Genomic DNA, 13,134 nt, shown 5'->3' with positions numbered 1-13,134 from the left:
GTAAGAGAAAAAAAAAGAAAATCATTTTTTTTCTTTTTTTCTTTTTATCTCTAAAGATTTAACAATTTAATTTACAATTTAGTTTGGCGTCTAATTCGGTTTGATATATATGATAATTATGTACGCCATACAAAGAGGTCGGACATTACTATTTTTGTAATATTGGCTAATTAGTTGATGATGACTATGTATCGAATAATAAAAACTTACTTAACATGTCTGTTAAGTAAGTTTTAATTCACACACGACGATGTCTCCTTTCGACCAAAATAGCTCCCTCTTGTTGATTATGTTAGGCTACCAATCAAAGCCTTCTCCGTTCTACGTATCAAACTATCAGCATACCAGCAACTCTTTCTCCAAAACACGAGCAGGCCTCTTTTACCAGTACTCGTTCAACAAACTCCAAAATTCTCTCTTCTCTTTCATATACTAACAATCTCCTAAGACCCAGGTATTTTTTTACTTGGTGTCGCAAATATTTTTAATAGTTATAGTTCTTGTGACTTACTCACTTGGACTTTATAGAATCAAGGAAGTATTCGACTTCTCAACTTTGACCTATCTCTCGTTCCACCTTTCAGCCACCCACTTCTAATTAACACCACTGGCACTTGCTTCTTAAGTGACTACACAAAACTTTAAATGCTTCTTTCGGATGACCATCACATAATAATCTTTTCTACTCCAAACTTTCAAAACATTCACTCTCTTTCATCCCCATTCCAAACTCGCTAACCAATCAGAAAATTTCTATATCTCTTCTCTTATTTTACATCAGAAAAACCCAAGCATCGCTTCTAAACAACTTTCTTTGCAAATGCTAATTTTATCTTATACTTTCTAAATACAATAACTACCTGATGGCTTTGGCCTTTCCAGCGAAACAAAACCAAAGGCTTTTAAAATATAATATATACAAATACCGGGAAACAATTGTCTATTCACATTTAAGTATTTACTAATGTTTTTCAGTCCTTCAGGGTAAAACTCATCATGGATAAACCCACCGCTTAAAACTAACTTATAACAAATATTTACAAATCGATGTACAAGGCGTTGCAAATTTATGTGCCCGCGTTCTATAACAAAATAAAATTTTTATTCTATCTTTGATTGATAAAATGAAACATAACAGTATTTTATTCTTTTTATTTTAATAAACAGGTTTTGACTTAACGCTGAACTTAAAATGGATATAATGTTGTCAAGTCTCTCTTTAAAAAAAGGTAACATTTCAACGTTGTGGTTGGTAATCGTTAAGCTCTTTGCATTGCGTTTTCTTTCGTGGTGAACCATTCAACAGGTGAACAGCTAAATTAACTGCAGATAGGTGTCGTTTGTGTATGAAAAATGAAGAGATTCACCAAACCGCCTCATTGACATAATCTTCCCATCTAATATGTTAAATCTTCATCGTTATTATTGGGAGTCACAATATCCAATACTTACAGCAATGTCATTATGTCAATTCAGCTAGTTGTAGTGTATTTCAATCCAGAAACAAAAATAAGAAAAAAAAAAACAAGAAAATCGACAATTTCTTTAGAAACTTTTCTGCTTTAAACCTATTAACCTTGAAGGAAATAGTTAATTTATTTAAAAATATTTATAAGGCAGAAGATGTTGTCAGTGTTTTAATATACCTCAAGCACACTAGCATTTATACAACTCTTATCCAAAATTTATTGAGGGGGGTATGGTTTATTATTTATAAATAAAATTACAGCTAATTTTCCAAAATGAAAAAAAAAGTTACTTTACGGTGTTCATCGTAACTCATAACTGGATCATCTGTTGATAAAAAACCAAAAAGATTTTGTTAGTTTACGAGTTTTTCTCATCGCAACGGCGATAGATTATTCATTTTATCATTCTTTCAAATTTTAGAATTAAAAAAAAAAGAATTTTTGAAAGAAGCTTACTTAACTCGATTACTCACCTCACTCACCTCACTCACTCACTCAATCAATCACTCACCCCACTCACTCACCTCACTTACCTACCTCACTAACTTCAATCACCCACCCTACTCACTCATCTCACCCACTTACCTTACTCACTTACCTCATTCACACACATACCTCACGCACCTCACTCATTTACCTCACTCACTTACCTTACTCACTCAACTCACTTACTCCTAATGCCTATAACTCCATTAATTTTGCTCCGATCACTCTCAAATTTTAACTGCATACTCTTATACTATTGAATAAAAAATTTAAAAAAACGCAAAATAAAATCCTACTACCTCTTAATTCACTTGCGATCGTCAATTAAAATCTAAATGTACCAAGATAAAAAAAAAATGAAGAAACAGCTAAAAAATTGTCAAATACGAGCGCAAACAGCAGGGTTATCACTTAAATTTTTTGTGTACACAAAAATCGCAGCTTTCTTGGGTCTGTAACCTTTTCCATTTTGTTTCGGAAACGTAATTAGTTTGAAATTTTTTGAAATGTGTACGTTATTATTGGATTTAAACATAATTCCAATCATTGAATAATTCGACCACACCGTCGATGGAAAAATAAGCCAATAACACCGTCTCCGAGAAAGAACTGCATGTTTTTTCATCTTTCATTCCATGAATCTTAAAAACGCGACTTCGTATATTTTTCGCGATTTAGTTGGCAATTATTTTGTGTGACTACTTTCTTTGTTTCTATTAACTTCAGTGGAGTTAGAGAAAACTCGAAAAGAGCCATGTTTTGACTTTATTATTTAAAATAACTAGATACTACAGATCCACTAAGTTTGCAATTTTTAATTCGGTCGTCGAAAAGAGCACTCAAAGGTACGTTAGTATTCACTATATCCAACCAATATTGGTGCTAGAATTCGGTTTTTTTTCTGACAAATTGACCATTATACTTATTTACTTTTTAAAGTAAGTAGGTATCTTGACAGTTTGTAGGGCGAGGAAATGAAGCACTCAAAACACTAAACTTACAAATTTTCCGTAACAAGATCACTGTCCAACTTTTTACATTTGAATCGGGAAAGTACCAGGAAAGTTGGCTGGTTGCCAAAAATGGGAAAATTCATAATGGTAAAATGAAAGCAAAATGCAAATTTCCAAAATACATGGAAAATAAAAAATTTGCAACTCAGTATCCTCGAGTTGCTCAGTATTTGTATCCTCGAGATACCTGGTGGCCTTTACTCGGGAGTTTTCGATGTCATTGATCACGAATATGATAACCAAGATGGTCCTCGAGTGACCTGGTGCCCAAGATGAACCTCGTCTTCTGAAGTTTTATGTTATTTTCATTTGAAAGTCATTACTCAGTGGTTTTCGAGATGGCTCTTGAGGTACCAGGTAGAGTGTGGATCTCCTCTCCTATGGTTTTATGTTATTTTAATTCGAAATCAGTCAAAAGTCGTTATTCGGGTAGTTTTTGGGCTTTTCTGAAAAAAATACTCCAAAACACATAAAAAAATCAGTTAAAAAAAGGTTTTTTTGCAAGTTTATTTTCTATACTAGAATCAAAGTTAGAACCATCATATTTCGAAAAAGAAAAGTCTTTAATATGTTTAATCATCATACAAAAGTTAATTAAAATCGATTTAATAGTTTTTGCAAAACAATTTTGCAATCTAAATTTTTTTAAATGAATAATTTTTAAAATTATGCAGATCAAAAACTATAACTTCTAGATATTTTCAATTTTTTTTACATATAGAAGAGCATACAAAATATCAAACCCATTTTTAAAAATTGAAATAGAGAAAAAGCTCTATAGAATTTTTTTTTATTACGATATATATTTTTCTATCGATTTTTGAGTCTAATTTCAATATAAAGATACCAACCTTCCAGTTGGGGTAAATTTTACCCCCAAGATAAAAGCCCACTTCGGCACAGGATATATTTTAAAGTTAAAGGTAAATAGAGGTATTTTTTTATTTACAAAAAACCCGCTTCTACCTAATAAGATTAAACAGTTCATTACACTTTGTTTAGTAAATTAAAGTCTTTTAAAAACAGAAGTAGTTTATTTATAGTATTTTTGAATTTAAAATGTCTTTAAGATTGTTTGCTAAATGGTATTTAATTCTGTGACGATTGAATTTTTCGCACTTTTCCACTAGCACATGTTTAACCGCAAGGGGTGAACCGCACTCATCACAAATTAGGCGTTCTTCCTTCTTAAATAAATGTTCATGAGAAAACTGGGTATGTCCAAGTCGTAAACGGGATTTATTTGCTCTCGTCTGGATACCTCGGATGGTTACCATGGTCCAGTCTTATTTTTGAACTCCTGAAGCTTTGATGGCGTGGATTTCCATTTATTGTTCCAGTTCTCGAACAGGTGTTTATGAACTAGCTTCTTAGATCCATACTTATAGATTGGGGTGACATGGGGATAATTTTGTCGTTTATAGCTTCTTTGGTATTTTTGTCTGCTGCTTCGTTACCTGCTATTTCAACATGTGATCCCAGAGAAACCAGTAGGACCCAGAGAAACTTGTATCTTTGGTATGCAATTTATTTAGTTCTTCCTTTATTAGTAAAGCTAATGGATGCTGCGTGTATATTTTCCTGATTGTGTGTAGTGATGACATAGAATCTGTCACGATTAATATTTTGTTCATCTTATTTGCATTTGCATGTAGTATCGTTTGGTAAATTGTATAGAGTTCTTCTGTTAATATAGTTGCAGTATCTGGAATTCTATGTTTGAGAATCTCTGTGCTGTTAATTATTGCCACTCCTACCCCATTTTCAGTTTTAGACGCGTCTGTATAATAGACTATGTAATCGAAATGGGAGTTAATTAGATCTCTGAAGAGTTGTATGATAAGATTAGGGTTGGTACTATTTTTTTGGAATTGTAATAGACTGCAATTAACTGTTGGAATTTTTATAATCCAAGGTGAAGATGAAAATATATTTTTGTATTGATGTAAGGGTGGAAATTGCTTTCAGTTAAATAGGTTCATTATATGATAAATTCTGCGCGAATATGGGAGATTAAACTTTGAAGAGTCGTTAGCAATTGATATGTCTAAAATGTTATTTATTCGAATTCTTTTTTTAGGGTTATGCTAGAAGGGTAATTAAGGGTTAATAGCTGCCTACGAAGCTCTAGCGTTGGTTCACCTATTTTAGCTTGTACGCTATAGTGTATTTAGTCTAGTATCTAGTATAGCTTGTAGTGTGTTTACCGTAGTTGTTCTGTACGCTGCAAGTATAAACCTTAGGGAGGTGTTATGTAACGTATCCAAAAGTTTTAACGTATATGGCAGATGTATATGCAACACATCCGTATCAATTTTGGAACTAATTAAGGATCTGTATAACATGTAGTGTTTTACCATCGGTGCCCCAAGTTTTGTTAGCTAGATACTTTAACAACTTAGGGCCACTTAGACGTGAAAGAACTAACTGCTGGATATGGCTTTTCCAATTTCACTGTTGATCAAATATCAATCCTAGAAATTTGATTTCATTTGTATAGAAAAGATTTTAGTTTTCAAGCATTAGATTCGGTTTATCCTCGATTGCCTTTTTGAAAATTTTATACATTTTGTTTTATTAGAGCAAGACCTGAAATCGGTACTTAGAGACCAATTTACTAATTTATTTAAGTGTTCTTGTTATATTGACGCTATACGATTAACATTCTTGCCTTTGATGTAAATAATAAGTCCCCCCATATAGTCTTGAATGAACTGGTTTCGCAATGATTTTTATTACATTGTTTATTGCTAATAAAAATAGAAGAGGACTGATAAATTACCCTTGTGGGAATCCGTTTTGTTGTTCTCTAAGATAGGATATGAAAAGGCATTTGACAGAGTTCAACATCAAAAGATGATAAACATTTTAAAAGAAGCAGACCTGGATGACAAAGACCTCAGAATAATTTCAGAACTATACTGGAATCAGACCGCATACATGAAAATTAACGGAGAAGAAACAGATCACATAAAAATACTACGCGGAGTTAGACAGGGATGTATTCTATCGCCGTTGATATTTAATATGTACTCAGAAAAAATTTTTAACGAGGCTCTTTACGGAATAGACGAAGGCATCCTTCTAAATGGTGAAAGAGTAAACAATGTTAGATATGCCGACGACACCATGGTGATAGCAGATAGTTTAGAGGGACTTCAGAGGCTAATGGACAGAATAAACGAGTACAGTCAACAGTACGGACTAAACATTAATACCCACAAAACCAAACAAATGATTGTCAGCAAGGAGAATATAAATGGGGCTCATCTATACATTAATGGGACGCAGATAGAGCGAGTAAAACAGTATTGCTACCTTGGAACTATTATAAACGAACAGTGGAGCAATGTACAGGAAATAAAGTGCCGCATAGGAAAGGCAAGAACGGTCTTTAACAAAATGAGCGCCATCTTCAAAAGTCACAACATATCCCTAGATACAAAAATGAGACATTTGAGATGCTATGTTTTCTCTGTGTTGTTGTACGGGGCGGAGGCATGGACGCTTACAGACACCACTATTAAAAAACTTGAAGCATTTGAGATGTGGCTTTATAGAAGAATGCTGAGAATATCATGGACAGCAAGGATCACGAACAAGGAAGTTCTAGAAAGAATGAAGAAGGAACCAGAGATTGTGTTTACGATCAAACGCATAAAATTGGAATATCTGGGACACGTTATGAGAAATCAGCACCGTTACTCCCTGCTGCAGTCTATATTGCAAGGTAAAGTCAAAGGTAAGCGAGGACCCGGTAGAAGGAGAATATCATGGCTGCGGAATTTAAGAACATGGTTTAAGAAAACCTCAACGGAGCTGTTTCGAGCCGCAGCGAGCAAGGTCATGATTGCCAATATGATTTCCAACATCCGAAACGGATAGGAACCAGAAGAAGAAGAAGAAGATAGGATATAGCACCATTCGCTCGGACTTGAAATGTTCTTTGAATTTAAAAATTGTTTATGTAGGCCAAAATATTTTCGTGATATCTCATTTTTTTAGAGTATTCAATATACGATGTTTCCATACTGTATCAAATGCTTTAGTTATGTCAAAGTAAATTGCCATACATTTTTGATTATTTTTAAAAGCTTTGTAAATAGCGTTTTCTAGATCTATAATGTTGTCGTTTGTAGATCTGCCTGGTCTAAAGTCAACTTGTTCGATGGTAAGTTGATAATTATTTTCTAGGTTCCATTATTCTTTTGCTGACTATTTTTTCCATAAGTTTACATGAAGAACATGTTAATGATATAGGACGATATGATTCTGGTTGTAATTTACTTTTATTTGGTTTAATAATTGGAATAACAACGGCATTTTTCCAGATTTTTGGAAATGCTTTTTGTGACCAAATAATTTTTAAAATTTGGAGTAGAAAGTCCTTTGCTTTTATGGGAATATATAGAGGTTAATTCCAAAATTAGATCAAAATTGATGCGTCTTAATGGAAATAGGAGGCTAGACCATATTTTTACTATTCATCTAAAATATAGCACCTTGTTGCCAGACTTTTTCGTAACCCTGTATACAATTTGCAATCATCGTACACACATCAAAATAATCTAAGGGACACCTATATTAATACCTTTAAATCAATGTTAGTAGCTGTAACTACAAAAATAAATTTATGTTTTTAATATTTTTTGTTGTGTCGATAATTGTACCAACTTAGACGGTAATGCTGATAATAATGGCTATAAAAAATTTAACAAAACTTGGACCGAGGTTCGCACTCCGGCGCACTCCGGCGGCATCCGTAACCGCCAATGTTACGAATTAAAAAAGGGATGGCTAATTGTTGCACATTAAAAGGGAAAAGCCTGAGATGGTGAAGCCAATATTAGAAATTATGTAAGATTTATGGTTAAATAACAGGGAATGTAACCAATACAAAAGAAAATATAAAATTTACTTGAAGTACTACAATAGAATAGGCTTAGCTCAAGAGAATGAGAGTAGTGCTCAGAGAGGAGGTTGGCACGTTTGCTTGCCTGTAGTAACCTAAGAGGGTTTTCAGACGTGGATACTGTATGCGAGATACTGTATGCGAGATACAGAATTTTCGATGGCGACTGTATCGGATTCACGGGTATGCTCGTCAGTATGAAAATAGTAGCAGTGCAGTGCGGTTATATTTTTGGAGTATGGATGTAGAAGAGTATGTTATGCTGTGGTACATATTAAATAAAAAGAAAAAGAAACTGAAAAGACGACGTAATTTGTGGGTTCATCCTATTGTAGAATTAAGAGAAACCAAGGGAACGTATAACTACATATATTCAGAAAACACCGTCTTTCTTTCGTTGCTCATTCACAATTATTCGACAGAAAATCGCGCGTCTATGGAATGTGGTGCAAAAGTATTCGTGTCTGAAAGCGTTCATTTAACGTAATGTTTCTTCTGTATCTGGGATACGCATTCAGTCGTCGGCGACAGGAGGGTCCGAGATACTGAATTCGGTATCTCGCATATTGTATCCCTCGCGCGTCTTGTCTGAAAAGCTCCATTTGAGTCTATGTAATATCTGCGTCTCGGATACGCGTATCTCGGATACAGTATCCTCGTCTGAAAGGAGGCTAAGATAGTTAGATCAATCCTTTGTCTATAAGACAAAAAGTAATATTTTTAGAGACCGTGTTATTAGGTTGCAGGCTTTGCGAGATCGCACTGTAACTGCATCACAATTACAAATGATGCTACAAGAGACCAATCAGGTTTTTGTAAGAGCCAAACCATTAGAAGTAGACTGCATGAAGTAGAGTTAAATGCTCGACGATCTGTGAGAGCTCTTGTGTTATCCAAAGGAAATCCGAATCCGATCCGAATCCCGATTTGGATTTTCACCAAATACAAGACAAACAAAAATTTGAAGACCATCTGACAATGCTGAACGATTGGCCACCGTGCAGGAGGTTCATAGACAGCAAGGCTTAATGAAAGAACAACCTCGTTTGTCTAGAACGGATTCTAAATTCAACAGCTTACCGCAATATTACTCTTGAATCTATTTTTATACCCTTTGCACAACAAGCTAATCTCCAATTTCAATTAATGCACGACTATGAGCGTCCACGAACTGCCAGGGTCGTGTGAACATTCCTGGAAGATAATGAAATTGAGGTTTTACCATGGCCTGCACAATCGACAGATTTAAACCCAGTTGAGCATGTATGGAACATATTGTGCAGACGCATTTTACAACAAAATATTGCCTTCAATACAAGACAGCAACTGTTTGAGGTCCTTTCAATGGAGTTTAATAGAATACCGCATCAAGTCATTGACCATGTGATCATGAGTTTGCCTTACAGATATTAGAGAGTAATCAACAATCATGAAGGTCATAGACTATACTAACTTAACGTAAAGACTACTTTGTTTGAAATTGAGAGGCAGCAAATTAGTTTTTTTATTTTTTTTAGGTTTAAGAAAAAATGTTTATTTCATATTCGGGACACTTGGTTATAACTTTTTATTAAAAATGTTTAAAATAAATTATTTGGAATCCTTCTGTAATCTCACATTTTGTTTTTCTCCTCTAAATTATTTTAATGTGTGTATTTTAATACCAATTTCGATATTTCATTAAAATACATAATTTCACATTTTCCATTTCATTCTTTTACGCTCTTTTAATATTATTGCTACTTTTGGAAATATCGTTTAAGACCTATGTTAGTATAACACTCACATGACGGTACGAATAAAATATATGTTTAGTATATCGTAAAAATATAGTAAATCGAAAATAAAAAACGTTATATCACTCTGATCAGTGTGTCGTAATGTTAGCTTTATTGAAATTTTATTGATTCCTGTCGCGTTTCTATTTTTTAGGCAGTGTTTTATGTCATCTTTTATGGTTTCCTCTTAGATGATTGTTTTGAACATTCGTTGAAATATATCATCATTTTTTTCAAATTTACCTTTTTATATATTGTTTTAAAAAAAATTGATATCAAATGATATTTGAAAATATAGACTTCAGAAATCAATTTTGATTTGATATTTCGTATAAAACTGCGGTAGAAATTATCCCAAAAAAAGCGAAGAACGACAAGATGTAATCTATTGTGCCTGAATGATCTTTCGGGAATGTTTGTTTTTTTTAAATATATAACTTGTTTTTGACTAACTTTTGATTTACCTAAAACTATACGGAGAAAGCTTTGAATTCATTAGAATCTCAACAATACTCCATCCAAAACATACTGAGTAAATAGGTTCTGATGTGCGTTTCAGCATGTCCAAATATATTTCGATATTCTTGCTTGATTCTCCAATATCATATTTAACCATCATATACACCTTGTATGTATGAATTCCGTGCAATAATGACCTTAAAATCTTGGTGGAATATATCATGCTGCTTATCACTGATGGCACCAAGATTCTCCTGAAAATTAGCAAGGTCGCTATATTAAATATGCAATTTCATTTTTATGTTAAAACTCTCCACGACATTGGATATTTTCAGCGTAATTCTGTGATCGTATATTTCCAAAAAAGTATTTCGCAATGTCTTTTAACGGCAACAAAGCTGTTTTCTTTTCAATTTCTGACATTTTTCTGATGAAATACTCATCTTTAACAAATTTGTGGACCAGCAAAATTATCGGCCCTTGCCTTTTCACTGATGAAAATATTAAATTCAATTGGTCTAGACAGCAGAGATCGCCGTATAATAAACAACATCTATTACGAACAAACTGCAGCTGTTAGAGTTGGGGATCAGTTAACAGACGACATAAAGATAAAAAGAGGTGTGCGACAGGGATGTATACTGTCCCCATTATACATCGCTGTCGCAGGAGAATTACTACAAATACTTATAAACGGAGAACGATTGAACAACATAAGATAGCTTTCGTCAAAATGAAAAATATCTTTAACAGCCACGATATAAAATTGGAAATAAAATTTCGTTTACTAAAATGCTACGTATTCTCCGTTCTTTTATATGGCGTGGAGTCGTGGACCTTAACTGAAGCATTACTAAAGAGACTCGAAGCATTTAAGATGTGGTGCTATAGACGCATGTTGAGGATTTCTTGGATAGACAGAGTTACCAACGAAGAAGTACTACATAGAATGGGTAAAGAGCGCGAACTAGTCATAACCATAAAACGTCGCAAACTAGAATGCCTGGGCCATATAATGCGCAATGAACAACGATACAACCTACTTCGGACCATACTTCAAGGTAAAGTGCATGGGAAAAGAGGTCCAGGACGAAGAAGAATATCCTGGCTGCATAACCTGCGAAAATGGTTTAACTTAACCACTATCGGACTTTTCAGGGCAGCAGTCAACAAAGTCAGAATAGCCATGTTAGTGTCCAACATCCGTAACGGATAGGCACCATAAGAAGAAGCCTTTTCACAGGCTTGATAAGCTACAAAACACCTAAGTTAGTAAGTAGATGTTAATAAGTTGGCAAAACAACAACCAAAGTCACCATCTCTATGCCCAGAACCCTCTTGTGAACTATCAGTCACGTGTAAAAGTTAGATGCCAGGGAAGATAACATATTTTATTACGACCGTACTGGTTTAATACACCTAGGCTGAGACAATCAGTATCAGTTTAAAAACCCCATTACTAACCATTCACCATCCTCCTTTCTCAACTGGAGTTGGAACCGGCAACGAGGTATTTTTCTAGCAAATAAAAATATAATATAAAACACACTTTTTGGTATTTTTTATTGATTTTCTTCACTCAACTTTCATATTATAGATTTAGTTTATGTTTGGCTATAAATGTATATTTGCTACTTAGTCAGCTTCGTGCGTGCTGTCCATAAGATTATCGATAAGTATTATTTTTTCGTGTGTTACATTTTTGCGAACAATTTTAGCCCCTATATGCTGCGTAAATTTTAATTTCAAATTCTTAGTTTGCCCAATAATGTTAGTTTTCGCCAGGTAGTAGAACACACTTGAACTGTGTGCTTATAAAATCTGTAGTAATTATTTTACTGCTTTTTTAGTGAAATTATACTAGACAATACGTATAGTTATCTTGTGCAGAAAAAATTAATCGATATTATTTATCTATAACGGTTAATCGCGATTGTTAAATAAATCTGTCAGTCTTAAAAAGCGTTAGCTATTTTCTTTTTAAATCATTAATAATCACATTTAATATAGTAGAAAATATATAAAATAACTCTAATAAAACAGTGTGATGTATGAAGTGGCACGAATAGGTTTTGATCCAACCATGATATACCGTTCAAGTAATTAAGGAAGTCTTCTTTTTAAACGTGTTAGAGTTTTGCTTGTGTTTATATTGAGGAGTTTAGGTGAATATGGCTTAGCACACTATATCCTAGCCGCTATCGAGTTATTATTAGTTAATCTCTAGGTTTGAGTGGAAGTGGTAATACGTCTCGTGATTTATATATCTGGTTTATAAAGTGAGCTGTATTGGCTAGGATAATTCTTCTGCTAAGCTCTGCACCGTCAATTTTGTCTTTTGTGATGTTGACTCCTAAATAGATAAAGCTATTTACTTTGTATATGTATATTTTGAATTAGGGATGAAACCTTTGCATTTAAAAAATAACAATATAATTCCTTTGATGCAGTCCGATTTAGAATCAGAAATAGCTGTCTCCCTGCTTATTAAATATTTATTAATATATTATCCAAAATATCTTTTAAACAAAGATATTTTGGAGCCTATGGTTGAAACAAAATATCAATTCTAATTTTCCTATACTAGTTAAAAACTGTTAATACAATTAACCATAATTTTTTATTCTCTATTATAACATATATCAGTTTAGAAGTAGGAGCAGTTAATCTGATGAAATCCTATCTTTTTGACAGATGTCAAACTTAACAACAATTTATTAGTTTTAATAATTTTTGCTATATTTTGCTTGCAGGTTCAACCCCAAACGTTAACTCGATTGGAGATCCTCCAAAACACACTGAAGAAAAAGCAACAACATATGGAGAAATGCTTGTTGAGAAGATTCATGGCATTGGAGAAAAATTACTGGGTCATCATAGATCGGATAGTGACTGTTCTACCAGAGGAAAAACAGGTAATTTAATTGGTTTTTATACTCAGTGTTCGCTGATTAGTTTCTTATTATAAAATGTTATTGAAACGACAGATTTTAAAAATTTAATGCTTTTCTTCATCT

General features: G+C 33.5%; 1 protein-coding gene across 3 annotated transcripts in view; it reads left to right on the top strand.

Annotated features, from left to right (window-relative positions):
* Positions 1 to 13,134, top strand: part of Dgk (diacyl glycerol kinase 1) — a 529,426-nt gene that overhangs the window by 455,877 nt on the left and 60,415 nt on the right. For all 3 annotated transcript variants that reach the window (XM_072522519.1, XM_072522517.1, XM_072522518.1), the window contains one exon: positions 12,871 to 13,032. In XM_072522519.1, coding sequence (XP_072378620.1) covers positions 12,871 to 13,032 — 162 coding nt within the window. The remainder of the gene's footprint in view (positions 1 to 12,870; positions 13,033 to 13,134) is intronic.

This window comes from Diabrotica undecimpunctata, chromosome 2 (assembly GCF_040954645.1).
Source record: "Diabrotica undecimpunctata isolate CICGRU chromosome 2, icDiaUnde3, whole genome shotgun sequence".
Classification (NCBI taxonomy): Eukaryota; Metazoa; Arthropoda; class Insecta; order Coleoptera; family Chrysomelidae; genus Diabrotica; species Diabrotica undecimpunctata.
This window is presented reverse-complemented; position numbering and strand designations above follow the sequence as displayed.